The following is a 27,707-nucleotide window of genomic DNA, read 5'->3' as shown; positions in this document are numbered from 1 at the left end:
GCTGCAGGGGGCTGCAGGGAGCTGCAGTGCAGAGTTTGCATACTGGCAGCAGCAGCAGCAGAGGCAGCAGAGGTAGGAGGGTGACAGCTGGGAAATGCAGAGGCTGATGGATGGCAGTTTGGCAAAGCGCAGCGCAGACTGAATGATACATTGTAGCAGCCTCCAAAGGGCATAGGACATGTAACAGAAAGTGGCGTGTTGTGGGCACATCCAGCAGTGACAGTCACATCCAGTGATCAAAGGGTCAGGCTAATGTCATGCAGCCACGTGTCAGTATTGTAAGGAGACCAGACACAGGGTGGGAGGGAACAGCCACTTACACCACAGGGGGGAGATGGGGCAACAAGTGTCAGTGGGCCCAGGGGAAGGGAGATGATCAGGCAGAAGAGCTCATGCTCATTAATAATACATAGACTGGCTGCAGCTGCTCCTGCTCTCATCATTCTCCTCCTCCTCTTCCAATTGTGCACACAGGAGCCACAGGGAGAGGCAGCCACTTACCTGCAATCTCAAGCATGGGACCCCTACAGGAGAGCAAGGTGAGCATGGGAATCAGACATGGACAACCATAAGCCCTCCGGCTGCTGTTGACGTATGATTATCATCTTGGGTAGATGCTGGGAGTTGTAGTGCAACAACAGAGTGGGAGTTGTTTGATGCATTTTGATATATCTAGTGCCAAGCTGGGGATGGATATCTCATGTACTCTGTATCATTATTCCTACAGCAGCCGTGGGCAAAAGCAATGCTATTTTGTTTCTTTATTGCATGTATATTTCTCTAGCAAAAGGGATAGTCACAACCCAAAACCCAATTTCCCTTTTCAAACAGCCCTGCTTATTGAAATCAGCTCCCTCTTTGCCTTCACTGATCAGTGTGGTTACTGCTTCTTATGTAGTGTTAGTTACAGGTATATATACTGGGGCAGTAAGTGGTGTATATGTTACAGGTATATATACTGGGGCAGTAAGTGGTGTATATGTTACAGGTATATATACTGGGGCAGTAAGTGGTGTATATGTTACAGGTATATATATATATTGGGGCAGTAAGTGGTGTATATGTTACAGGTATATATACTGGGGCAGTAAGTGGTGTATATGTTACAGGTATATATATATATATATATTGGGGCAGTAAGTGGTGTATATGTTACAGGTATATATACTGGGGCAGTAAGTGGTGTATATGTTACAGGTATATATATATTGGGGCAGTAAGTGGTGTATATATATTGGGGCAGTAAGTGGTGTATATGTTACAGGTGTGTGTGTGTGTGTATATATATATATATATATATATATATATATATATATATATATATTGGGGCAGTAAGTGGTGTATATGTTACAGGTATATAGGGGCAGTAAGTGGTGTATATGTTACAGGTATATATATTGGGGCAGTAAGTGGTGTATGTATATGTATATGTATGTATATATATATATATATATATATATATATATATATATATATATATATATATATATATATATATATATATATATACTGGGGCAGTAAGTGGTGTATATATATTGGGGCAGTTAGTGGTGTATATGTTACAGGTGTATATATTGGGGCAGTAAGTGGTGTATATGTTACAGGTGTATATATTGGGGCAGTAAGTGGTGTATATGTTACAGGTAAGTGGTACAAATGACACTGGTTACACATCACAGAGCAATGACATCATTGCGAGACAGTTCACCTGTGCTGTGGAGGGAGGAGGGTGGTGATGCAAGAGATCTATTCTAAGTGTAATCCTGATCCACAAAACCAGGGGGATTTAGGTTATATGTGTGTTTATATGTTTGTTATATTGTTCTAGACAAATGCTCCAAACCAGGTTGTGGGGCGGGGGAATGAATGGGAGCGTTGCTTAGTGGTGTCTCGGTGCATCTAATTAGATGGCTTTTGTGAGCCAAAGAAAGAGACATCTGTATTCCTTGCAAAACAAAGGAACAATTTACTTGTGGGGAGGGCTGGGATGCCTCCTAGGGGTGTTGAATGCAAATAAATAAATATAGTGTGTTGTTTTCCCTATAACCAAATGATCTGTTCCACCCTGGTGTCACAATACAGCCCCACACCGCACTGCTAGCCTTCCTCCTCCTCCTCCTCCTCCTCCTCCTCCTCCTCCTCAGTGTGCACTGGCAGCTACATCAGTGCAGGGTTAAATAAATAAAGGGACATTTTGGGCTGGCTTGTGTCCAGTAATAATTTCAATGGTTAATCGGCACTCGGGTTTGTTCTGAAGGTTCCATGTGGCTGCGTTATATAAGCTTTGATTAATCCACCATGTTCCACTGATATATATTAATGTCATCTGTCTTAAAATTAACCAAAAAAAAATGTAATTCCAGATTCTAAAAATCATCATTCTCGTGTATATATGTGTCAATCTCCAAAATCTACTCCCAGTTTGTATTTGGCTTTGGTTGAAAAATCACGTATACGGCTGTTACCCGTAGCAACAGACTTCAGCTTTCATTAGTCTGCGCTAAACCAATCGAAACTTATTTTCTGTCCGGTTGCTGAGGTTACTACATCATTGGGGCAAAATAGCACCCACAGACGAATGAAGAGTAATAGGGGGGATGATCCCAATTCAGTTATTATGCGTTAGGGAATTTCTACAGCACTGGGCAATGTAAGGGTGGATTTCACTTTAGTTCTTTTTTTTTGGCAATAAATATGTTCCACCCTTATTTGAGGAAATGTTGGTTTTCTTGAATTTCAGCGCTAAGTATTTCCAGTCGGTTGAGGGTTTGCAACCTTCTAGCCCAGACATCAGATTGAACCTCTATGATCTAAATAGATTGTCAGCTCCATGGGGCAAGGACCTCCTTGTTGTAAAACTGTGTATCTATACACTGTGCCTACCTCCCAACTGTGCCGTTTTCAGAGGGACAGTCCCTCTTTTGACAGCTCAACCCGCAGTCCCGATTGTCTCTGCACTGAACAGTTTCTAACTTAATTGGTGTTTGGCAGAGAGCCCAGAACAGCCACAGCTGCAGATAAGATACTTTTGTAACAATTTTGAGATAAGCAAATAAGTAATTGTAACAATATAAGATAACCGGTCCCTTGGGAGAAGTTAGCCTCACAGCTTAAAGGGCAATTCACCTTCATTAGCAAAACTGTAATAACTAAAAAAAAAACACAGATAAATGTTCATGGTTTGAAATATTCAATATGATAACAAATAGTATGCAGAATAAGAAGATTAATACAATGACATATTATACAGAATGTATCATTTACAATGACGTACTATGTAAAATAAAATAGAAACTAACAAGAACTAACTATCACTAACTAAGCCAGTGGACGCATAGACATTCTTAAAAGAAAGATAAATGTTCACACTTTCATAACCTGCCAAATTTTGCAAAATGAACATGGTAAGTAGGGGGTGCGGCTACAAAAATAGGCGTGGTCAAAACATTGTGTCCCTCTTTTTATCTCCAAAATATTGGGAGATATGCCTGTATAATTATATTGTATTGGCAAGAGATGTAGGTGCAACATCAGCCTTATACACAGTGCAATATGCCAGACATGATTATAACCATCTCACTGCTTATAGCGCACAGCCAGTGTCTGTACCAACACCTAAAAAATGTGCTGCTTTAGGCTGAACCATAGGGAAATACACATAAGTGTTTTTAAAGGGGGTTGTTCACCTTTAAATTATCTTTTAGTATGATGTAGAGAGAGATATTCTGAGACAATTTACAATTGGGTTTTATTGTGTGTTTTTTTTTTTAGTTATTTAGCTTTTTTTTAAGCAGCTCTCCAGTTTGCAATTTCAGCCATCTGGTTGCTAGAGTCCAAATAACCCTAGCAACCATGCATTTATTTGAATAAGAGACTGGAATATGAATAGGAGAGGCCTGAATAGAAACCATGCATCGAGTCGTTAAAAGATGAGTAATTAAAAGTAGTAGAAATACGTTTGTAGCCTTACAGAGCATTTTAGTTTAGATTGGGTCAGTGACCCCCCCCCATTTGGAAGCTGGAAAGAATTTTTTTTTAAAAAAAATGAAGACCAACTGAAAAGTTGCTTTGAATTGGCCATGCTACAAGTTTACTTAAAGGAATTTTTCCAATTACTTTCTATTTTCTATGTGTCGCCATTTTTCTAATATTGAAGTGTAAAGTGTCTTTTTTCACCTTCTAAAGCAGCTCTGGGAGGGGGGGTCGTTGACCTCCTAAACTGTTCTAAAATGATACATTTAGTTGATACATTTCTTATCTTAGTCCCTGCTGAGCAGAATCTCTGGGTTTCATTACAGGCAGCTGTTAGAATTGATACAATAGTTACTAATACTCCAGAGATGCTGCTGAGAAATGTATCAACTAAATGTTGCAAAATTTAAACAGTCAAGGGCTCTTACTCATGAGCGTTTTTACCTGCGCAGGAATAGACGCATTTCATTATTTCAAATGGGGCTGTACTCACACAGGCGCGTGTAGGCGCCGAACGCAGGAAAAATGCAGCATGTTGCGTCTCAACCTGCGTTCGGCGCCTACATGCGCCTGTGTGAGTACAGCCCCATTTGAAATAATGAAATGCGTCTATTCCTGCGCTTCCCTGCGGCTGAACCCGGAAAAATGGAACGCAGGGGAGCACAGGTAAAAATGCTCATGAGTAAGAGCCCTTAGAGTCTCCACCTGAATTACTGAGCTGCCAGATTCAAACACCAGAGACAGGGACATTAAATCTTAAAGTTAGATTTTGGAAAAACAGTAAAAAATAAATAATGGAAGGTAATTGAAAAAAAAAAAGTCTTTATTTCTGGGGAACAATCTGAAAACAACTGAACTGCAAAAAGTGTTTGGAAGGGGAACCATCCTTTAAGCCTGATGTCAAAGCCTGAGGTAGATGAAAGAACCTGTTTTGGGTCTTTATCCTCCTATGGGAGACCAGAATCTGCAATCCATTCTATGATAAGCTGGTACCCCTGTGTCTCAATAACCTGCTTTAAATAAATAGCACCATGGACTTGGGCCAACGTATGTGCCAGCTGTGGAAAAGTTCATACCAGCCTTTCAACTAACTGCCATCTGCTGCTCAGAGTGTCTCACGTGTCCCTCACATGTCCATGTAGTTTGTGCCCACGTGTTGCACGCATTCACATGTCCTAATCAGCTCAGAAATACAATAGTGCCCTGTGGCCTTTGTTGGGTCAATCACACAATTCTCTGGTCTCATCATGAATCCATACTGCCTGCAGAGCATTTCCATGTGAATGTATTGGCTTCGGCAGCAGTAAACGAAAGCCCACGTCGCTGAATAGGCAGCTGTTCCATCGATCATGAGAATCTTCTCTGTATCATGACCTGCTTCTTGTAATTAGTCCCGGGGGCCCAAGGCAGCCATGATTAGCAGCAGTGAGAAAGAAACGAATCAGCCTTGTTTTTACATATTGTTCCATCAGGGTTTGTAGAACTTTCCAATGCAGAGAGGCAAGAAGAGGACAACCACATGGGTACTGTAGCGGCTCTCCTGATTGGTTTCAGTCTAGAGTCATTCATTGTAGCCCCTTTAGACATTGTTTCATGTTTTTTTTTTTTTTTCTAGGGATGATCGCTCATATATTTTTTTACTCTTGTCCAGCATTTGTCCATGGTCCATATCCCAGGTTGTAACAACTAACCAACTGCCAAGTGCTCATTCTGCTTGGTAGGAATTGATAAACCAAAGCCTTTGAGATGTTCTTCTAATTTCCAGTATGCCTTTGGCTGTCTTTGGTTGTAGTTAAATTGCTGCAGGTCAAAGGAACAGCAACATCGAAAAATGAAAATGTTTTAAAGTAATAGAAATATAATGCCCTGCACTGGTAAAACTGATGCATTTGCTTCAGAAACACTACTATTGTTTATATAAATAAGCTGCTGTGTAGCAAGGGGGCAGCCATTCAAAGGAGAAAAGGCTCAGGTTACAAAGCAGATAAGCTCTGTAGAGCATAATGGTGTTATCTGTTATCCATCAGTTAACCTGTGCCATATAGACTTTTTTCAATTTCTGTCATTGCTACACAGCAGCTTATGTATATGAACTATAGTAGTGTTTCTGAAGCAAACACGTCAGTATTACCAGTGCAGGGCAACACTACATGATATTTTCATTACTTTAAAACAGTCATTTTTTGGTGTTACTGTTCCTTTAAGAAGTTAAAAGTGGCTATATACCTTCCATAGCAGTATGTAGCTCCACCCAGATGTTTCTGGATGACAACTCATAGAATTCTGCAGCATATTGCCATGGGTTACAGTATGATGGGAGCTGCAGTGTGGCAACTATAGAAATGGATTCTCTAAAAGGGGTGGTTCAGCTTTTAAGTTTGCTATTAGTATGTTATCGAATGGGCAATTGTTAGTAGCTTTTCAATTGGTTGTCATTATTATTTATTTTATTTTTTTTTACAGTTTTTTTTTTAATTATTTGTCCTCTTCTTCTAACTCTTTCCAGCTTTCAGATGAGGGTCACTGATCCCGTTTAAAAAACAAATGCTCTGTAAGGCATGTATTGTTATTGCTGCTTTTTATTACTCCTCTTTCTATGCAGACCCTCTCCTATTTATATTCCAGTCTCTTATTCAAATCAGTGCACGGATGCTGGGGGAATTCATAGCCTAGCAACCAGATGGAGAGCTGCTGAATAAAAGGCTAAATAACTCAAAAACAAATAATAAAAAATGAAAACCAATTGCAAATTGTCTCAGAATATCACTTTCTACATCATACTACGTTAAACGATCCCTTTGAAAGCTCTTTCAAGTTTAAAGGGCCAGCGGCCCAATTAATGCAAAAGGATCCTCCAATGAGCATCCTGCCTACTCTTTACACTTGAACTTTCATTCTTGGTTTCATATTATCCTCACTTAAGGCTTTAAATAACATTCTGCTGCCTACTGTATCTAGCCATCTCACACGATTACAGCGAATTGTTGGCCAACGTAATCCGGTTCTCTCAATATGTTATAGATGATTGTGAGATATAATGTTTACTTTGGAGATGTAAGGGGCACAAGAGAATCAGTTTTAGGGAAAGTATATTTTCCTATGCTGTTAACAATCGTGTCCTTTTTGTCTGGCACACAATACAATTGAAATTGAAATTATTCCTGTTTTTTTTTTTTTCAAATTATTTCTGGTTCTAATTTCTTTGGCTGGTCATCTGTAATCATGAGAATTTAGAAACCTGCTGTTGCTTCACTACTTCCCACCATTCTCCGTATAAGAATAGGCCACACCCCTGATCTACCACTTGTTTAGGCCTGGCCACGCCTACTTCTTAGTTAGACCTGCTCCTTTTTTGGGGTCCATGAAATTAAAATTCTCCTTTCTAAATAGGACAGCCAGTGAGAGAATGCACATCTCTGTAACAAGTTATTGTGCCTTTGGAAGCAATAGATCTAAAAAAAAGAAAACCATAAGAAATGCGTGTCCTACTGCCCTACTGCCCTACTTAACTGTAAGGGGGAGTCTGTAGATTATTTTCTATGTCAGATGGCTGTGCCAGATTTGCCCCTCTCCCGCTGTGTATATGTGTCTGTGCCGGAGCTGATTAATGAGTCCCAGAGGTGCTGACAGAAAAAGCAGAATCCTACTGTGCTGCTGAGATGGAAAGGACTAATACTGCCAATGATAATGACCTGGGTGCAGTGCTGCATCATTTTAATTGCCTGTGGTGTGAGCATCAGTATGATAGAGCGGCACCCTGATGTGTATTGAAACGAGAAATGAAACCGTGTCCTACTTTTACAAGAGAACAAGTAATCAGAGTACAGAGTAAAACGTGACAAACTTCTAATATAACATCCCATTTGTTTGTGCCTTAGATGTCTTTAGGTGCTCAGCTGATCTCTGTGGCCTTATCAGTCCAGGCCTGGACTGGGAGTCAAAATATGCCCTGTCATTCAAAGTACACAGAGGCCCAAACAGCCCCCTACTAGCCCAAACAGCCTCCTACCAGCCCACTATATGGTAACTTTCTATGGAACCATACAGCAGCCCCTCTGGCATTTGCCAGAACCCACAGATTGCCAGTCCGGGCCTGTATCAGTCTTTCCAGTTTGTAGTATGGGCATCAAGATTACAAATGGTGGCCCTGTAAGCATTAATGGGAAAGCAAGTTCTACCGGTTGATGTCACCAGGTGACCCCACATAGGGGTATATTTATCAAAGAGTGAAGTTAGAGATCGCCACAGTCCACTAGAGTGAAATTCCGCCACTCTCCATTCATTTCTATGGGATTTTGAAACCGTATTTATCACAGGATGAACTTTCACCCATCAATAAATACTCTTTTAAAAATCCCAAAGAAATGAATGGAGAGTGGCGGAATTTCACTCTAGTGGACTGTGGCGATCTCTAACTTCACTCTTTGATAAATATACCCCAACGTGTTCATAAAACGTATAGGAGTAGCTATATTCTTCTTCTTGGATCCAACTGTTGGAGGAGGGAGGGATGAGTTTCACAGAGGAGTGAGACTTCTGGTTAGTGACTAGAGATACCTTAAGTCTACTAAAAAATAATTTAAACATTAAACAAACCCAATAGGCTGGTTTTTCTTCCAATAAGGATTAATTATATCTTAGTTGGGATCAAGTACAAGTTACTGTTTTATCATTACAGAGAAAAAGGTAATCATTTTTAAAAATTGTAATTATTTGATTAAAATGGAGTCTATGGGAGATGGCCTTTCTGTAATTCGGAGCTCTCTGGATAACTGGTTTCCATATAACAGATCCTATACCTGTACAACACCGACATAACGTATTATAAACCCTGACTTGCATACAAATCCTTTTATTTTTTTATATATTTTTTTTACCCTGGGTTTTGATCTAGAAACCCTACTGGACATCCAAGAATCCTATCAGGCCACTGAATGGTCTCATATGTTGAGACTAACTTTGTCATCTATTTATGACCACTTGATGGCGCCATTTAATGAATGTTTTCAAACAGTTGACTATCCATGTTTGCCTGTGCCTCTATCTCTCAGTCTAAAGAATCTAAGGAATCTAATGAAAACATTAAAAAGGCTACAGAGCAGGATTGTACAGAGTTGTGAGAGATGTCAGATAAGGAAATGTCTAATGAGGTAAGACTTGCACATAAGCAGGTGACTGAGCCTCCCGGTGCTTGTTGGGCTGCAGCTTGTTTTGGTTCTGTAGAGTGAAACTTTGCCTGACTTTGACCAGTTTACACAAGTTTCGTGATTTATGATTATTGTTAACATTGCAACTCTTTCTTTTGATCGTATGGTTTAGAAGATGCAGGAGAGAGAGCTCGCTCGTAGCCGTATCCCTCGCCTCGTCCTGCGCCCTTACCTGCCCAAGCAGAAGAAGTCCCCGTCTTCTGAATCTCCTTTCTCCGAGGAAGAGAGCAAAGATTTCCATTCGAGACGATCTGCGAGGACCATAAGTAGCAACAGCTTTTGCTCAGGTATGGAAATCCACCGTGTCGGACTTGGGCCCCATGGGACCCATCAGAGAAGCACTGTCAGAGCCCACTCTCCTAAATTTGTTCCAGCGAGTGACAACTATATTGATCTTTTATGGGGCTATAGTTATAGATGTTTCGCAGGCTGGGATCCACCAGGAAGTTCTGTGGGACACTGGCAGGGCAGGCTGGACTCTGGAACTGGCAGTTAGCTGTGTTGGGCTGCTCTTGTCCTCCTAGTGTAAGGCTATTGTGATATGGCAAATTATACCTGTGTTTTTAATTTAGTGCTTAAATATGATGTATATTTACAAAACATTTAGAATTAATCCTTTCCTTCAGCCCTTTGCTTGCCATGCTTTCATACAACTCTGAGAATGGCATATCAGGGTTATATGTAAAATGTAAGTGTAACTGAAAGTAGTATTTCTGTTCCCTGGTTCTGACTCTAGAAGCAATGTAGCAGGAGCGAGTTGACTCCAAGGTCTGTTGATCCGCTGGACTCTGCTGCATTGTTTCAGGAGTCAGAACCAGCAGCTCCGAGGCATCCTGCTTGTACATTTACAAATAACTTTGGAACTGTGGGACACTGGCAGGGCAGTCTGGACTCTGGAACTGGCAGTTAGCTGTGTTGAAGCTGCTCTTGTCCTCCTAGTGTAAGGCTATTGTGAAACTCAGCAGGGCATAAGATTATATTATATCTGTGTTTTTAATTTAGTGCTAAAATATGATGTATATTTACAGAGCACTTAGGACTAACCCTTTACTTGCCATGTTTTCATACAACTCTGAGAATATAGGATGAGGCATATGAGGCATATCAGGGTTATTTGTAAAATGTAATTGCAACTGAAAGCAGTATTTGCTCCTTTCTGTTCCCAGGTTCCGACTTTAGAAACAATATAGCAGGAGCCAGTTGAGCCCAAGTTCCGTTGATCTGCTGGGTTCTGCTGCATTATTTCACGAGTCAGAACCAGCAGCTCAGAGGCGTCCTGCTTGTACACTTACAAATAACTTTGTAACCGCAAAATTTATTTCATATGTGTTGGGTAATCTGCTTTGAAATTTAAATTTTTTGGGAAGGTCCCACACAGGGTTTATGTACCCATATAGTTGTGGATTTTGCACAATAAAAAGATTTTTTTCATTTCATTTTTTTTAAGCAATTCCTGCGAGTGCTGAGTCATTGCTAGTTAAATGTGATTTTTGGAAAATTCCTACATAATAATGAGACACATTGCAGTGAGCAGGCTGCAGGGCAGTAGCAGAATGTCCCCTTGCTGACAGCCAGTGCCTCCCTTATCCTCCTCCTTATTCCATTGGATGGGAGCCACCAGGCTCACGTGTCACTCGGTGGAAAACATTCTGCTGTCGGCATCTGGCTGTACATTCTGTTGGAATCAATCGCTTCCTCTAGGAATCCCCTATGGTACGTGCTCACCGCAGTGAAGTTCAAGGGAAACTAACAAAAAAATTGATGCAGTTTCCTATTAATCATTGGGTGACATTTGTAAAGAAATTGAAATTGTGTTGATGGTGGAACTAGCACGGGACTTTTGGTGTGACTGTCTACGGCAGGAGGAAAGTGGGGCTGCTGTTTTCCCCAATATCGGTAAGGATGAAGGGGTTGCGTGGCAGGGGGATATAGTTAGTAGGTGTGATCAAGTGGATAAGAGAATATTAATCTATGTAACTCCATATGTTCTATGTATATAATTCATGTGATTTAGTTATATAATCACATTTACTTTACAGTGCTACGCAATATGTTGGCGCTATATAAATACATGATATTATTATTATTATTATTATTATTAATATCAGGGTTTCGTAAACTTAAGGGTCCAGATATGGAGTGGGGCCCTGTAAGATGGATATATTAAAATAGTTTAAATTACTGATTCTGTAATCTGTATAGAACAATTGTGCAGGTATATACGGGATATGACCGAGAGTAGCCACACCTCCTCTGATAAAACACCCTATTGTGCGAAACGCGTCAGCAGGGAGTAGCTAACATGAGGTATATAGACAGGGTGAAGACGCTGCCATGTGTAATGATATGAGTTTATTTCTCACTGTTTTGTAATTAACTGCTGCTGTGGTTGTTCACTAATAAATGCTTTGTCAGTAATTGTGCATTTCTATTTGCTTATTTACATTTGGATACAGTTACTGCTGTATCTGTTTGTTCTTGTAAAGTACAGCTATAACAGCTATAAAAATTGCCCCTTATATTTGTCTATTGGAAATAGTACGAGCTAACTGAACACCAAGTGCAGGTTTAACTAAAGCATCATATCAAACTCCACACCAGGCAAACACAACTGCACCCGTGTGCCAGATGCATCAATCCAATCTGCCATGTCTGTATATTTGCTGACAGTTTTGGCATCATGAGAGCTTCTGTTCTCCACTTGAAACCGACCTGATACCTAAAGTGTTCTAATCCTTTTACAAGAAGCCAGCAGGGGAGCATAGAGCACAGGAGCATAGTTTCATAAGGGACATGTGAAACAATATTATTATACTTCTACAGCAGCAGGCCTAACCTCTAATTTGTACAGAATGGGAGACACTATAAAACCATCAAATTACATGTAGAGATGCCCTTTAAAGTGGACCTGTCACCCAGACACAAAAATCTGTATAATAAAAGTCCTTTTCAAATTAAATATGAAATCCAATTTCTATTTTTTATTAAAGCATTCATGGCTGTTGTAAACTCCTTTTAAAATCTCAGCTGTCAATCAAATATTGTCTGCCCCTCCTCTATGCCCTGGGCATAGAGGCGGGGCAGGCAATTACTTTCACTTTCCATTCAACACTTCCTAGATGTCACTGCTTTCCCAACATTCCCCTGTTCTCTTTACCATTTAATTGTGTAGCCAGTGCATAGAAATGGACATCAGGTCCCCCATTCTGATGCACAAACAAGATTTTGAGATGATACAAGACTTGTCTTGATAACAGTGTCCACAAAATGGCTCCTGCCTGCTTGCTATCATTTTGAATTCCCAGACTGAAGGAAACAAGATTCAAATAATTTATACAGTGTAATTAAAGTTCATTTTGCTTGACTAATGTGATAAAATAGGATTTTGAATAATTTTTTTGGGTGACGGGTCCCCTTTAATTTAAACTGTTTAGTTGCCATTCAATTTAATTTAAAGGGGTTGTTCAACTTTAAGGTTAACATTGAGTATGATGTAGAGAGTGATATTCTGAGACAATTTGCAATTTCAATTTCAGCAATCTGGTTGCTATCGTACAAATGACCCTAGCAACCATGCATTGATTTCAGTAAGATACTGGAATGTGAATAGGAGAGGCCTGAATAGAAAGATGGGTAATAAAATGTAGCAATAACAATACATGTGTAGCCTTACAGAGCTTTGTTTTTAGATGGGGTCAGCGACCCCCATTTGAAAGTTGGAAATAGTCAGAAGAAGAAGGCAAATAATTAAAGGAAAACTCCACTAAAATCATAACTTAAACTTTTTGAAAAGTAAACATAATTTCAAGCAATTTTGCAATATAAATCAATTAAAAAATATGCAGACTTTTCATGATTTTTAATGGTTTCTGACAGTTCCCTAAGGCTAGCCTTAAAAAAAAAATGATATATATATAAAATACACGAAGACCAATTCAAAAGTTGCTTAGAGTAGGCTATTCTATAACATACCAAAAGTTACTTTAAAGATGAAATACCCCTTTAAAACAATAATAGTCCCTGAAATGGAAGTACATTTTGTCTTAAAAGGGCCATGGCACATATAGATTATGAAGTATTAAAAGCTGCGTCCATGGGTAATACCGTGGGTTGCTTGGTAGAGGGCACCTATGATTGTTGTTAACAATTTGGTACTGCGGCACTTCCCATTCCCCAATGCTACACATGTTGTAGCCCTAAGGCCCCATGCCAGTCAGTCAGTGTTTTTTGTTTCTTAAAAAGTTGGTTGTAGATGCCTAAACGTGTTACTGTCGCCTGCTTTAGATGACACTGGGTGCCCCAGTAGCCAGTCAGTGTCTCCAGTGAAGACTCCCTCAGATGCCGGCCTCAGCCCTATGGAATTCTGCACTGGAGGTGAAGAGCACTTTAGCTGTAAGCGAGTCAGCGTCAGCACCTTTATAGACACCAACACTCCGCCTGCCCGATACAAGAAGGGAATGAAGATTAGTCTTCTCAAGACAGGTATTTATACTCCTTGATACCATCTTTTACTGTAACCAGCTCTGCTATCATCTGTTATGTAAATAGTCGTGCTGTAGTGGTGAATATTATAGTCAACAGCAGAAACTCTTTGGACCTAACGAGCAACATTTTTGGCACAAAAGTTACCTTCTTTATAGTCATGAACATTTCCAGAGAAAAGGGTGGTTGTATCCACTTCATAATTATCTTGCAAGTGTCATCAGCAATAGATCACTGCCAGTTAATGGACTCATTGGGGCTTGATAAAAATCTAGTGTTCAGGGAGAGTACTGGAGAATTTTGAGGGATATTTAGCAGGGATGTACAAATCCACTATTTGGGATTCAGCCGAATCTACAATTCCTTCATGAAAGATTCGGCCAAATACGTAATTTCTCTTCCCACCCCGAATTTACATATGCAAATTAGGATTCGGATTTGGTTCAGACAGGGATTTGGCCAAATCTGAATCCTGCTGAAAAAGGCCGGATCCTGGTGGAATCCGGAACCGAATCCAGGATTCGTTCATTCCTAATTTTTAGACATCTTGTGTCTGAAAATATGTTTCACAATAGTCTTCAGTGCAAAGTGGTTGTCCAGCCTTTGCTGGTTTTAAAGGGGTACAAATGGGGCAACTGTGCCCCCAGCAAGGGCAAACAACCACAGAGGCAGTTGTGGGAAAGCAGGTAAGAAGACTAGAGAATATCAAGTTTACAAAAGCAAGATGGTGCCAGTAGCACTTCCCAGCCCCAATGGAATTTTAGTTAAATCTGAACAGTTTGGTTTCCTTTTCATAATAAATGAGAGTTCATGAACTGTTACGAGGCCAGTCAAGCCAACACTTAATTCTATTTACACTCTCTATAATCCTTAAATTGGGTGTTTAACTTGGGTTTAGCTTGAGGTCCATGGAAAAGCAAATGACTAATGGTTGGCAGTTGGTTCAAGTCAACACAATGGGATTGGAGTAGGTACTTAGAGAGGGTCACATTGCATTTTGTTGGATTTAATGTTTGCATTATCATCCCATTGTATTTATTCTGGCTCAGTGAAAAACGAGAGTATTCTTATGCCTATTAGTTTAAGATGTTTGCACACCTGGAAATGTGCACGGTATGACACCAAGATAGTAGCTGGCAAGGGGATTGGCACTACAGGAACGAACCAGCTCAATCGATTGTGTCATTTTGTATAACTTTTCAAAGAACCCCACACCCACCCCAGGGTTCGCCCAAAAACAATTAGATGGGAATGGGTGGCGCCATGTGTGAGGCACAGGTAGAGCAAATGTCTGAGTCTCCAGGAGCACACAATATGGCCCCCGTGATGAATTTGCTACTTGGGCTTCTCTCCCCAGTGTGGGTTGCAAGAGGTGGGCATCATCTATGGTGCAGCTATATTGGGGAAAAGGTCAATAACAGCTCTTTGTCTCTCCCCACTATTTTTATGTAAGTTGTTCTTCATCAGCCAGAAAGCAGTAGTTATTAAATAATAATTAAGCAGGGGGCCCACCAGGGACCTTGGCATTGAAGGCCCATTTACAATTACAGATAGACCATGCTAACTGTAAATATGGTGGAAATAAAATAGGGCTGGTGATAACTGTCTTTGGTTGGTTCTCCATTACTCAGGCCAGTCCAGCCATGGAGGAAGTTTTTATTATGCTCTTATTTATATCACCCTGCACAATGGATACACTAATGGAAATTTTGGGGAAAACATGTAAATAAACATGACCGTTACAAAGAAGTTAGTTCACATACCAGAAATATATATATAGTAAAGCAACACTCCTAGAACAACCAGCAGAGGAATCTTGCCAGTGGTTTCCCCTCCTATTGTTGTTCCCAACTTCAACCACCCACATCCCCTGTTTGTATCTAATCACCTTTATGCACCCACAGGCCCAGGGAAAGTTCATCTGTGATGCATTAGGCTGCCAGTGGGAGTAGAGCTGAGCCCATTTTCCCCATAGAGAAGTCACTGTTTATGACTGAGATTTGTTTGGAACAGGGAAATCTGAGAAATCTTTTCATGCACAGCCGCCTTTAGTAGTAAAAAAAAAAAAAAAATCAGTTAGAAGTACATAAACAAGATGATAAATATGAGACCTTGTAATATCCCTTTACCTAAGGTTTGTTTTTTTTGAGGTTATTTTTTGCCCTATGCTTAACTTAAATAAAGCTAAAATATATCTTAAAAAATCATTTATTTAATTGTTTTGTTCATTCTCGCCCCCCCTTAATTCTGGTAAGTGCAATTATAGTTGACACATTCAGAAGGTATGTTTCTAAGTTAAAAGGCAGTAGTGTTTTTATGTCCTTTGCTCACTGCTCCCAGTGCCTGGATTCATTCCTGTGTTTCCTTCTTTGCTTTGGATACTTGGAATGGAAACTTGTGCCTGTAAATCATAGAGCGCATTTTTCTCTGTGCATTCATTCATTATACTGTGCTTACTGCTGTCCCGAAGGCTGAATAAATACATGTCTAAAAGTACTTGTGGATTAAATAAACCAGCGGATGAGATCTATCATGTTTGATTCAATAGTATCAACTAGTGATGAGCGCATTTTGGCTGATTAGGGATCAGGGTCGAACTGGGGGGCCCAACGAGGCTGCTGTCACAGGGCCCCCCTTTTGGCAGTCCCTGGGGTCCCCTCCTGAACTCCAGCCTCCTGCCTCCACGGCCGCGTTAAAGACACACACACGCCGCCCCGTGGATGTTACCTTTCTTTTCTGGGGCAGCCTCCACGGCAGCCTCCACGAATGCATGCGATGTCGGCCCAGTTCGATCCTGTTAGGGATATTGTAAAGGTGGCCATAGACATTACAATTATGATCTTTCCTGGATAGATCATTTGTTTCAATACACACGTGTAGAAGTGAAACAATAGAATTCTACCTGTATCTGACAATTCAGCACTAACAGTGGGCAATGGTCAGGTGCCTTCAAAGGGGCCCAATAAAATTTACTCGCCAGCCCGATCAACAAGCCAAGTCTTTTGCTGATATCGTCAGCTCATCTCCCACCATAAACTCACCGACTATTGTACGAAAATTCCTTTTGTACAATATTATCTGTGCGTCTATGGCCACCTTAAGTAATTTAGCTGTTTTCAGATGGGGTCTTCACCCTTCTCATATTACTTGGATACCCCTATAAAATTCCATCCCGGCCTGGCACCCTGAAGTATAGCTACAATCCAACATTTGTATAAAAATTTGATACAAAACCAGGCTATATATTTTTTTTTTTGTGCAAATCTTTCTTTTTTCCTAAGAACCAGTTCCCAATTTATGGTCAGGAAATATTTTTGTTTTTGTGCAAACATGTCACTCGAGGGGGGGGGGTTGATGCTCACGTCACTATCGGCAACTCCAAGGCTCAACCTTGTTATGTGCAGAGCAAGTTTTCCTGCGTTTACAAATTCCTCATACATTCCCCAGCTTGTGTTCCCATCAACTCTTTTCCCTTTTGATATAGAAGAGGCCAGACTGACTGCTGGGTGAATAGTGAGTTTGTTACATGGCAGTCAGCCGGGTGCCGCATTCCAGTACAGGTAAGAGTACTGTACTACATGAGTAAGACAGGGAGCGGGCTTTGCTGCTAAATAGAGACCTGTTATTGCTTAAAGGCTCTTGTGTTGTGTATTTTAAAAAATAAATAAATCAAAAAAAAAGTCAATGTCACAATGGGGACTTGTCTGGTGTTTCTTCACTAAACTGGAAAATGATAAATGATTAAAAAAAAAGTCATGTCAATAAAATGGGTTTGCGTTCACACATAAAGGTCATTTCATGCAAATTAACCTTATACTAGAATATGCAGGGAAGGATAGTTCCTTCTGCAAAGAATTTTATTGGTGCACAGACCCAGAGCTTGGCATTGTTGCATCACCATCTGTGCTGAGGTTGTATCTTTCCATGTTCCTTTGGGTTTATGTTGGTTTCCTTCCTTAGTCCAAAAGCACAGCATTAAAATAAAAGCTTTCCTATGCAGTTGTGTGCCAGTGGTAGGGAAACAAGAGCTTTATTTGGGGCCGGGTCCGATGGCAAAGGCTGTAGAACCTTTGTAAAGAAGTAGTACCAGTTCTTTGGAACCAGTAACCTGAAATGGCCCTTAAAAACTAATATATGCAGCAGATATTGGGGGCACTGTGTGTGAGTGCAGCTCTTGGACACAAAGTAAAAGTCATCCCATTTTCCAAACATTGTGGGCAATATATTCCATACCTGTACTGCTGATAATTGCTTGAATAAGTATTAAATAATTTAACAGTGACTATTTCTAGCTATCAAAATCTGTATATTCCAACTAATAACTTGCCCCTGGGTTATCATCTCATGGAAACTCAAGTCAACCCAATATACTTCTCAATATGAGGCGAAAGATAAAACTGTTAACATTCTGCCCAGCAACTGAAAAACCGCCTTTCCGCTCTGATGCCATGGAGATGTGTAGAGTTGCTTACTTAACCCGTGAGCACAAGCAGTTATTAAGGTCTGTCTCCATGGCAACACCGGCAAGAACCCCCCCCCCCCCACTCGGGGGATAAAACAGATATTCAGTTCCATCTGTTGACAATAGTTTGCTGCCTAGGATATGGGAACAATATTTCAAGGCAGCAGGGAGCCCAGCCTAAATATTTATCATCTCCTTTTGTTTTATGCCACAGCAACTTAATGAAAGCCAGTTGGCAGAAAAACAATATACATTTTCCAGAATAATGAGAGATGCCGTTTCTGCAGCACAAAAAAAAGTGCTCTGTAGCTTGTGCTAAGTTTTTAATTCAATTTAACATTTCCTTTGCTGATTCTGAGCACATGTTGCTCTTCTCAAATGACGGAGTTGGATACAGATACAGCATGTAGACCAACAAATAATACTTGCAGTGAAAACACTAAGTCACTTTGATATATAATAGCTGGGGATGAAAAGAAACACAGGGGTCTGTCTGTCCAGAGAGACACAACCATGTGATCCCTCACCTTTTACAGACCAGGGAACAGGGACTTCCCTTATTAACACTGGGCCAACTGGGAACACCTTCCTCCCACAGCATATGGGTTACACTTCCTCCGTGGGATAGTTTAATTCTTTACATAATACACATTTTATGTAGTATTTGTACCTGGTAAATCTTATTATTTAAAAAAAAAAAAAAAAATATATATATATATATATATATATATATATATATATATATATATATCCTATAAAATAAAGTTGAAGTGTCTCTGCGTCCAGTCCCTGTGTCCGTGGGATTGCGCTACTGCGCATGTGCCCCACGGACCGTCTCTGGCGAATTTTTTTTAGACTAGAACAATTCTGTTTTTATAAATGTTTGACTACATATGTTCTAGCGCCCCTTAATTTAACAGGCTTAATGTCTAGTATATATATATTAGTATCAGTGGTTTTCAGGTTCTGTTTCAGTGCAATCTCTACTCTAGGGTTGCCACCTGTCTGGTTTTGACTTGGACTGTACCTTTCAGAAGGTCAGAAGGAAAACTGGTTTGGGTGCCCCTAGATTGATGACACAATTTTCCATTCTCTGATCACCAGTTCATAGTCCAGCCCAGTGATGTCACAACCCAAACCTCCACCCCATGACGTCACATTTTCTTTTCAGACGGGGAAAGGTGGCAATCGTATTTCTACTTTGAGGTTGAACATTTGCTTTGGGCCCCCCATTTGCCAACCATTAACCAAATCACAAATAGAAATGATAGAAATGTATGGATGTATTGCCCATAGTACCCAGTACATCTCAGTCTAAAGTCTAACTTTAGGAACTACATATTTCATTCAGCCTATTCATTAGGCTGTTTGTATTTACTTTACATGCAAATAACGTGACTTAGTCATGTTTATTTTTTAAAAAGAATGCATGGTTATGGCATACATCCTATTACTCATGTTGCATGTAGATATTATGGAAATATTTCTGCAGTTGGTGGTTTTTTTATTATTTCTCTCTATACCCTGTAGTCTGAAACAAATGTCTGGTTAGTCTAGTTATATGTAATTAAAAGGTTGAAGTTGAGTGAAAGGATGGAAAGAGCTAAATGTTGTGCAGATAACTTCTTTGTAAATTTGAATTTAGGCAATTTGCAATTTCAGAGAGGGGGTGTGTCCTCCCCCTAGGGGATTATATTGAGATTACAAATGCACCTGTGAATGAAAATGCCACTCATTAATGCAAGATTTCTATGGGTTGTACAAATAGGAGAGATCATAGTGGCTCCTTGCACATAGTGCAACCTTGCACAGAAGTATCTGTACATAGAAAAATGTAATGATAGTAAGCACCATTTGTCAACTCCTGAAAGATGTCAAGTCCTGAAAGAGGAAAGAATTCATCCGTATGCCACTGCAATTTTAAAACTATGAAAGGCTATGAAGGTATCTCCCTTGGTTAAAAATTAGCAGCTGCCCATTCCTAGAAGTATCCATGATCTGCTTGTCTTAATTATTACTATATCTTAAGAGAAGAAGCTGATTGAAGGTAATGCAGCTGAGATATAGATTTTCTGCTAGGGGACAGAACATAGCAAATATAGTTTTAAAAGGTTCCATTAACTCTACCCAGCATAATGCAGTGTTTATGGTGCAGTAGAGTCCCCCCACCCCCCCACTGCTGAGCTGTCCTTTGGCTTTGATTTGTAGGCAACATAATGGGAAGTCTGAGTGCTTTTCCCCTTACATTTGCTTTGTCTTTGCATACTGTAGGGAGCGAAGCCGATTTCAGTTCATCGAGCAGCACGGGAAGCATTTCTGCACCAGAAGTTCACATGACGGCAATGTCTGGAGGGAAAAAAGCATCATTTTCACGCAAGTGAGTTATCTCTGGACAGTACCGCCCCAGCTGAAGGTCAGATTATTTAAGTAGATCAATAAGACATCTGTCCTTTTACCAGTTGAGACAGAAGACCAGGGAGTATAGAGGAACCAGCTGGGGGCCTGGCTCATGCACAATTCCAGTATATGTTTGTAAACCAATATTTGGGATGGGAGGGCCTTGCCTTTGTTCTCCTGCTGCCTTTATCTCTTTGCCCAACCCTAGAACCAGCCAAGCCTTTTATTGGCCATAGTGAGCATAGCCTGATAAAGCCTCTAGTATTACCCAGCAAAAGTGAGAGAATTATGTTTACTCAAGAGATTAGTGAATTATTTTGTATGAATCTACCAGTATTCTCTGAGAAAGCATATAAACCACACGGTTATTGACATTGAGTCTTGATCTACAGCATAGTTATCGGTTTCTCGTTGTTGTGCTTCTATATTAATTGTATTGGTGCACTTTATGAGGATAGAATAAATATCCTGCTATCAGAGCTCTTTTCCAGTACACAACTGAAAAATGCTTCCAACACCAACCTGTGGACCATGGGGTGGTTTTATGGTCACTAATGTCTAGCAGCAAAACCTCTCCAGGTCATTTCATATGCAACACAGGCTTCACTAGCACAAACCGGCCATAAAAGTAAATTATCAAGTAATAGTCTTAGGTTGTTGCTTGTCTGCTGGCCGTAATCAGTTAACGAACAAGGAATATCCAAAGATACCTCAAGTTAGGAGTAATTGATTTTTAAAAGTAGCTTTTAGGAATGCTAAAGACAGTTGTACTACTATGGGGGTAGCTTGAAGGCAAACTAGATTGGGAAATGTTTGGAAATTCTTGGTTTGGTCAGTGGTGCCTAAAGTGTTGGCCCAGAGTGGGTGAGATTCGAGCAGATATTCAGGTTAGTGCTTCCTTGCTTCTATTGATATCCTTTGGAATATGGCCTCAGATCCAGCCATTAAAGATGTGACACAGAGGAAATATAAACCATGCAATTAGGATTCAGCCTAATAAAATAATAATATGATTAATTGTCATGATGCTATTGATTATTTATAATTAGTATGGCTAAAAGCATGACAGGGCCATCACTAATTGCATTTTTTTAATGGAAACAAGAATTCATCGTTACACCTTCATAATAAACATCAGACAATGGCAAAGTCCCCACTCCAACCCTGTGTAGATGATGGATTCTGGGAAGTGCAGTTTTGCAATGGCTGGATCACTATATGTGTGCCCCTCCCTGGCTGGCTGAGTGGAATTATGGCAGGGATACAACAAGAATTACATCTATGTCTGAACTTTAGCAGAGTAGCACGATGTTTTCCAAAGTGTGGTACTGCTCAGATTTAATTTCCTTAGTAATAAATAATCAGCCAAATATGCTGCCACCCTATGGAGAAATATTCATTAAGCAGAATTTTCTTTTTTAACTCTTGACTGATGATGATGGTTGGGATTGTTGTGTTTCTTGACCGTAAACAGTTTATTAATGAAAGACTATAGTATGAAATACTTATTGATGTCAAGAGTACCAAATACTTGATTCTGAGGACCTGTAATTACTAAGGATTATGGGAAATGTATTTCTGCTGCAGATTCTGTTTTCCCTCTGTGTCTGAATCGTATGCTGCTGTAAATGAGCAGCTCAACGTCCCATAAAGCCCTGTTTTGCTAGACTTAGTAATAACATTATACCTCTTTCCTATCTCTCTTCTGTTTACAAGGCTGCCCTACAGACCTGAGCCTCAGAAACGAGCTGCCAGGATTGCGTCTGAGAGGTGACTGCCTATGTGCCTCCGACATCTAAGTGTTACTCATGTCACATGCACTGTGTAGTTGCCCATTTACGAGATGGGCGTTACTGTACATGCATGTTCAGTCTCTTGTCCTCTAGCTGCTAAAGCTCATTTAAATGATATGTGGTAAATGAGGCCAATGGAAGAGGAATCTATGAAATTTAAAGGGGAAGCAAGGCTTCTAGTTGGCTTTTAAAAACATACTAGATTTCATCAACTTTTATAATATTTTAAGTCACCGTTGCTGTGTTGTGTTTTTGTATTGTGGTTTCATTGGTTTCATTGTGGCATAATGCTGTAAGTGTGTTTCCTATGCCTGGGGGGGGAAATATATCTACACACACCAAATATCATATTTGACAACACCACCCTGACAGCTACTATGTATGCCCTAAAGCAGGGGTGCCCATTCTTTTGTACCCATGAACCACATTCAAATTTGTTGGGGAGCTACACAAGCATGACAAAAATTCCTGGAGGTGCCAAATAAGGGCTGTGATTGGCCTACTGGACTGGCAGCCCACTGTGGGCTCTATTTGGCAGAACACCTAGTTTTTATGCAACCAAAAGTTGCCTCCAAGCCAGAAATTCAAAAATAAGCACCTGTTTGCGGCCATTAGGAGCAACATTCAAAGGGTTGTTGCTCATGAGCCACTGGTTGGATCCCTTTAAGGCAGTGATCCCCAATGTTCTGGCTGAAATCTGTTTAGGATAAAGTAGATTCCATTAATATGTTAGAAAATGTAGTTGGTCGATGATGCAGTGGTGCATACATGACATCATCAGTTGAATAGACCGCTATAGTCCTCCCTGGTAATCCTGCCATTGGTCTGAAACTTTTTCTATTGGCTCAAATGTGCAGGTCTGGTTCGGAGATATTGTAGCCAATACTTTGTAAAGCATAAATGCATATGGGGCAGAATTTGGACATTGTACCTGCTGTGTTGGGTCTAGGGGGAAATAACCTTGAAAAAGCTCCTTCCCTGTTATTAGAGTTAAATGAAAGTGCTAGCTGATTATGGTATGGATTTTCAAGCCACAGTACACTGGGGAGTTCCAGCCCTCCAGCAAAGCTATTGCATTGGGCAAAATGTCTGAATTCGGGCCCAACTTGCAATCGGGTTTAGTCTTTGTTCTGAGCAGACCTCCGTCAGTTGTTTTGCTTGTTTGTGTAGCACAATCCTGCAGCCATTCATAAAGTGAGCATATTAAAGATTGTTATCTGGATGCATGATTACAGTAACAAGATATGTCCATACTACTTACATTTTGGGGGTTATCTTGCAGTCGTATTTCCCATGGAAAGGGCAATATATCCTCAACCAGCAAACCTGGAAGCAGCCCGCCCGGGGCACGGGACAAGGACCTGTTCTCAGTGCTGTGTCGGAACCCAGTGAGCCCTGTTAATGTCCATGATCCCTATGGGGTTTCATCTGCCAGTAGCAGCAACTCCAGCTCTTACAAGGGGAGCGACACCAGCCCAACACCACGGTAACAATTTATATGCACAACAGTTCTTTTCTGGCTAGTGTATTTGAAAAAGGCCATAGAGCCTTGTAACTAGGGTGGCAAACATAATTTGGCGGCAGGGTGCAGACTGCCCATCTAGACTCAATTATTTGCTCCCAAACAACAAGGCCTAAAGTAGTGGACTTGGGTTCCAGCCTGAAAGTTAGTTAGAATGAGATTTATATTTGATTTTTATACTTTGGGCACTATAGCATCTCAAAAAGGTAGGTGCCAATAATAATCCCGTTAGTTCTGCTTGTATTACTTCTCTGCAAATCTTAAAAAAAAAAAAAATTGCTGGGAATATCTTTCAAAATGCAAAATTTGGAGTGGAGCTGTCTTTTAATGAATCTTAAGTGTTGCAATTAGAAGCCTTCCCCCAAAGGGAAATTGTATGGTTTGCACTATATTGTAGCGTTATATTGGTGTAAAATCTACTATCCGGGCAAGGGTTCTCCTTTAGGGTAAAGGTACAGATTAATATTTTTGTTGAACGTTTGAAAATGTTGCCTTAAATTTTTTCAAATCTCCAGCCCAGTGAATGTGGTGTTAACGAGGAACTATTGTGAAAATGAAACTTTCACCAGGAAAAAGAAAAAAATACCGGCACACAGGACTCCATGCAAGCGGGATAATCCCTGCGTGTTTATTGAAGTGTAACGTTCAGAGGCACACACCTTTATCTGATGAAGGGGTGTGCCCCCGAAACTTTACACTTCAATAAACACACATGGTTTATCCCGCTTGCATGAGTCCTGTGTGCCAGTATTTTTTTTCCTTTTCCTGGTGAATTTGGAGGGTGCCGATCCCTCTTATTGTGCACCGGACCAGGTTTTTGTTGATTATGTGTAGAAAGTTTCTTATTTCAGTATGAAAAAGCTTATATTAAGTTTTCTTTAACTTTCTCCTTCAAGCATTCTGCTACTCATTGACATCACTGCGTATAACTCTCTTTTTTACAGACGTACTTCGCGATATGCCTCTTGTGGAGATAATCACGGCATAAAACCGCCATCCCCAGAGCAATATCTGACTCCGCTGCAGCAGAAAGAGGTCTCGATTCGGCATCTGAAGGCAAAACTGAAGGAATCGCAGGGTACCCTTGAAGACAGGTATTTTCTTCTTTTCCTACTAAGTGAACATACAGTAACACTGCTAAAACTATATTCCTATAGGGAAAACCAATTGCATGTACTATAGCAACTGGGATTTCTAAACTCAAATCCCTACTGAACACCGTTGAACACTTTTCCCAATCAAAGTGCTTGGCAACCCCACTCCTAAAACGGGGTGCTGTTCCCAGGCTATTGTGCCTCTGAGATGATGTTCTGATAATTTTTCAATGCAGAAATGGGGAGGCCTAGAGCAGAAGCAATGGGTTCCGCGTGAAGGCCAGTTAGGGTGAGAATTGGGGTTTATGCCTATTTGCTCTCCTAGATACCTCTGAAGTCAAGGTAGAAGGGGAATAAGGATGAAATTGGGGTGATCACTTATTTGTATTCTAGATATTCTTAGAAATATGGCTGATCCACCAATGGTTTCTTATATCTGTAATCTCATTATGAGCTAAGGGGGGCCCTAAACAAGAGCTGGTCCTCAAGAAGGCTTTGAACCAAATCAGACAACCATTGTTTTGGTGTTGTTTTTTTGATGACAATACAGTTTTAGCACATAGAAGCTCTGCTGTAAGAACCTCTGCCTTACTTACCCAACAACTGTTTTTCTTTATGCTGTAGGCTTTTAACATTGTACTTCATTTTTCTTTACTGCAGGGAAGCAGAAATTGTAGACCTAAAAATTCAGTTGGGTCGTATGCGAGAAGACTGGATTGAAGAAGAATGCCACCGCGTTGAGGCCCAACTTGCACTGAAAGAAGCGCGAAAAGAAATCAAGCAGCTCAAACAGTTCATTGAAACCATGAAAAACAGCTTGGCAGAGAAAGATAAAGGGATACAAAAATATTTCATAGACATAAATATTCAAAACAAGAAGTTAGAGACCTTGCTGCGAAGTATGGAGTTGGCCCAAGACGGTGGTCTCGGGGATGAAGCAGGTATGGATTATATTTGTAACTCACCTGGTGCATCCCTGACTGAAAGTGCCATTTATGACAAAATGTCAGATGGACTTTTACTTGAGGACCAAGCAACGGAGGAAATGGCAGACTGTGATCTTCTTCTGAATGATGACCTTGCAAACCGAGATGATTTGTTTGATGAGATAATGATGGAGACTTCCAGTGAGCTGGGCAGCTTAACTACATTTGGGATGTTTAATGAGAAGACAAATTTCAAAAGGGTACAATGGATGGAACAAGCTATTCAGACTGATGTTGTTCCTTACAGCCTTGATTTTGAAAATACCATCCTCAAGATCTTCAAAGCGAATAATGATGGCAGGTCACCTTTTTTACGTGGTCTCAATTTTAAGTGTTCAGCTGGGCCAACAACATTAATAGACTTGACTCCAGATGACCCAAACTCTGCCATTCTTTTATCCCCCGACTCTCTAGATAAAGAAACTGTTCTTGGTCGGAGAAGAAGCTGCGCAATGAAAGAACTGGACTTTGAAGGAGTTCCTTCAAGTGAAGGCTTTGGTCGAGAAACCGCACAAGCATGCGTGGCCGAGAGTCATTGGAGCAACCATTTTTTCACAGATCTGTTGGCGGTGGCAGTTCCGATTATCCCTACAGTCTTGTGGGCACTAAATACTCAACGAGGAAACCCTGACCCCGTTTATAACATTGGCACTATGATGCGTGGTTGTTGCTTGTTGGCTTTACATTCCCTTAGAAAATCATCCGGCACCACCCCCATCTAAGAGTGGGGGGAGCCAAAATTTTCTCCAAATGCTTTATATTCTTTGTCACTTAGAGCACTTATCAGATTGATTCCTTCAATCTGTCCTCAATGCACCTAAAGAAACCTTTTTGTTTTTTTTTGTTGCACTTTATCACCCAGTTCACTTTAAACAAAAATTAAAAAAAATAAATATATATATATAAATATATAAAAAGGAAAAATTATTCCCTGAATTGCACTAAAAACTTTTTCAAATGAAATGACTTAATTTTCAAAATTTAGAGCCTAAATCTTGCACTTAACGAAAACTGTTTCTACGGTAGGGCACCTGCTCCTGATAGAATTGCTTCATGTGTGATGATAAAATTGCACTTTTTTTTTTTTGTTCTTTTCTTTTTTTTTTCTGCTTTCTTTTTCAGTGTGGGAAACGTTTACAGCTTTCAAGGCGCTTGCATAGTGTAGCCTGTATTTGGTGTACTTGTGAGTATTAATGTCCGATGATGGCATTCTGCCTGAACTGCTCCTGTGTTTGTTCGTCACATCCCTTGAGTTAATTACGGCCTGTGCTTTAGCTTCTGTGTGCTTGGCTTGAAGACTTGTGAGCGGCATCCAAGGCTCCCCGTGTAACCGTCTTGTTTCCATAGTAACTCATGTATGTTGCTAGATGCTGTTTTTGTTTATAACATGAAATAGCATGGGGATGTGTAAATGTATTTATAGATGTACATGTTTAAAGTGTATAGTAATTCTAATAAAAGACTGCAAGTGGGCCAATATTAGATTTTATTTATAGATGCCTATTTTATGTGCGCTGTACTTTCCTCTGTCCATGTCCAGTAAAATGTTCCAAACAGGAGTAAGACAAACGCATTTCTTTTTTTATACCGAACTGTATGTTCCGCTGTTCTTTCTCTACTCGAATCCTCCTTCGTATGTTTTTAATCCAGTGCCTGTACACATTAATATCTTTAATATACTTACTGTTCAATAATTATATCACCAGCTTTCTGTTGTCTTTTGGAGTTGTAGCACGTGGTTTAAGTTCTTGCTTCCCACCTCTAAAGATGCCAAAATTAGTGATGGGCAAAT

At 40.3% G+C, this 27,707-nt stretch overlaps 1 protein-coding gene across 2 annotated transcripts; it reads left to right on the top strand.

The window, feature by feature from the left end:
- sybu.L (syntabulin L homeolog) lies at positions 1-27,392 on the top strand. 2 transcript variants are annotated; one of them, XM_041566614.1, is made up of 9 exons: positions 1-72; positions 475-539; positions 9,292-9,466; positions 13,464-13,661; positions 20,395-20,500; positions 22,237-22,290; positions 23,596-23,799; positions 24,780-24,929; positions 25,590-27,392. In XM_041566614.1, the coding sequence occupies exons 2-9, from the start codon at positions 516-518 to the stop codon at positions 26,635-26,637; spliced, it is 1,959 nt and encodes a 652-aa protein (XP_041422548.1). In that variant the 5' UTR covers positions 1-72; positions 475-515; the 3' UTR covers positions 26,638-27,392. The 2 variants fall into 2 exon arrangements, with proteins under 2 accessions (XP_041422548.1, XP_018123703.1); XM_018268214.2 differs by lacking the exons at positions 1-72; positions 22,237-22,290 and having other exon boundaries at positions 333-539.
- The last annotated feature ends 315 nt before the right edge of the window (positions 27,393-27,707 follow it).

Source organism: Xenopus laevis, chromosome 6L (assembly GCF_017654675.1).
Source record: "Xenopus laevis strain J_2021 chromosome 6L, Xenopus_laevis_v10.1, whole genome shotgun sequence".
NCBI classification, from domain to species: domain Eukaryota; kingdom Metazoa; phylum Chordata; class Amphibia; order Anura; family Pipidae; genus Xenopus; species Xenopus laevis.
The sequence above is the reverse complement of the archived record's forward strand: the minus strand, read 5'-3'. Positions and strand labels throughout refer to the sequence as shown.

What these genes read in the sequence shown, in the direction of transcription:
- sybu.L (XM_041566614.1), top strand. Translation starts at nt 516, where the DNA reads ATGGGACCCCTACAGGAGAGCAAG. An exon ending in GACACCAGCCCAACACCACG is followed by an intron (nt 23,800 to 24,779) that starts GTAACAATTTAT and finishes TCTTTTTTACAG; the next exon opens with ACGTACTTCGCGATATGCCT. An exon ending in CAGGGTACCCTTGAAGACAG is followed by an intron (nt 24,930 to 25,589) that starts GTATTTTCTTCT and finishes TCTTTACTGCAG; the next exon opens with GGAAGCAGAAATTGTAGACC.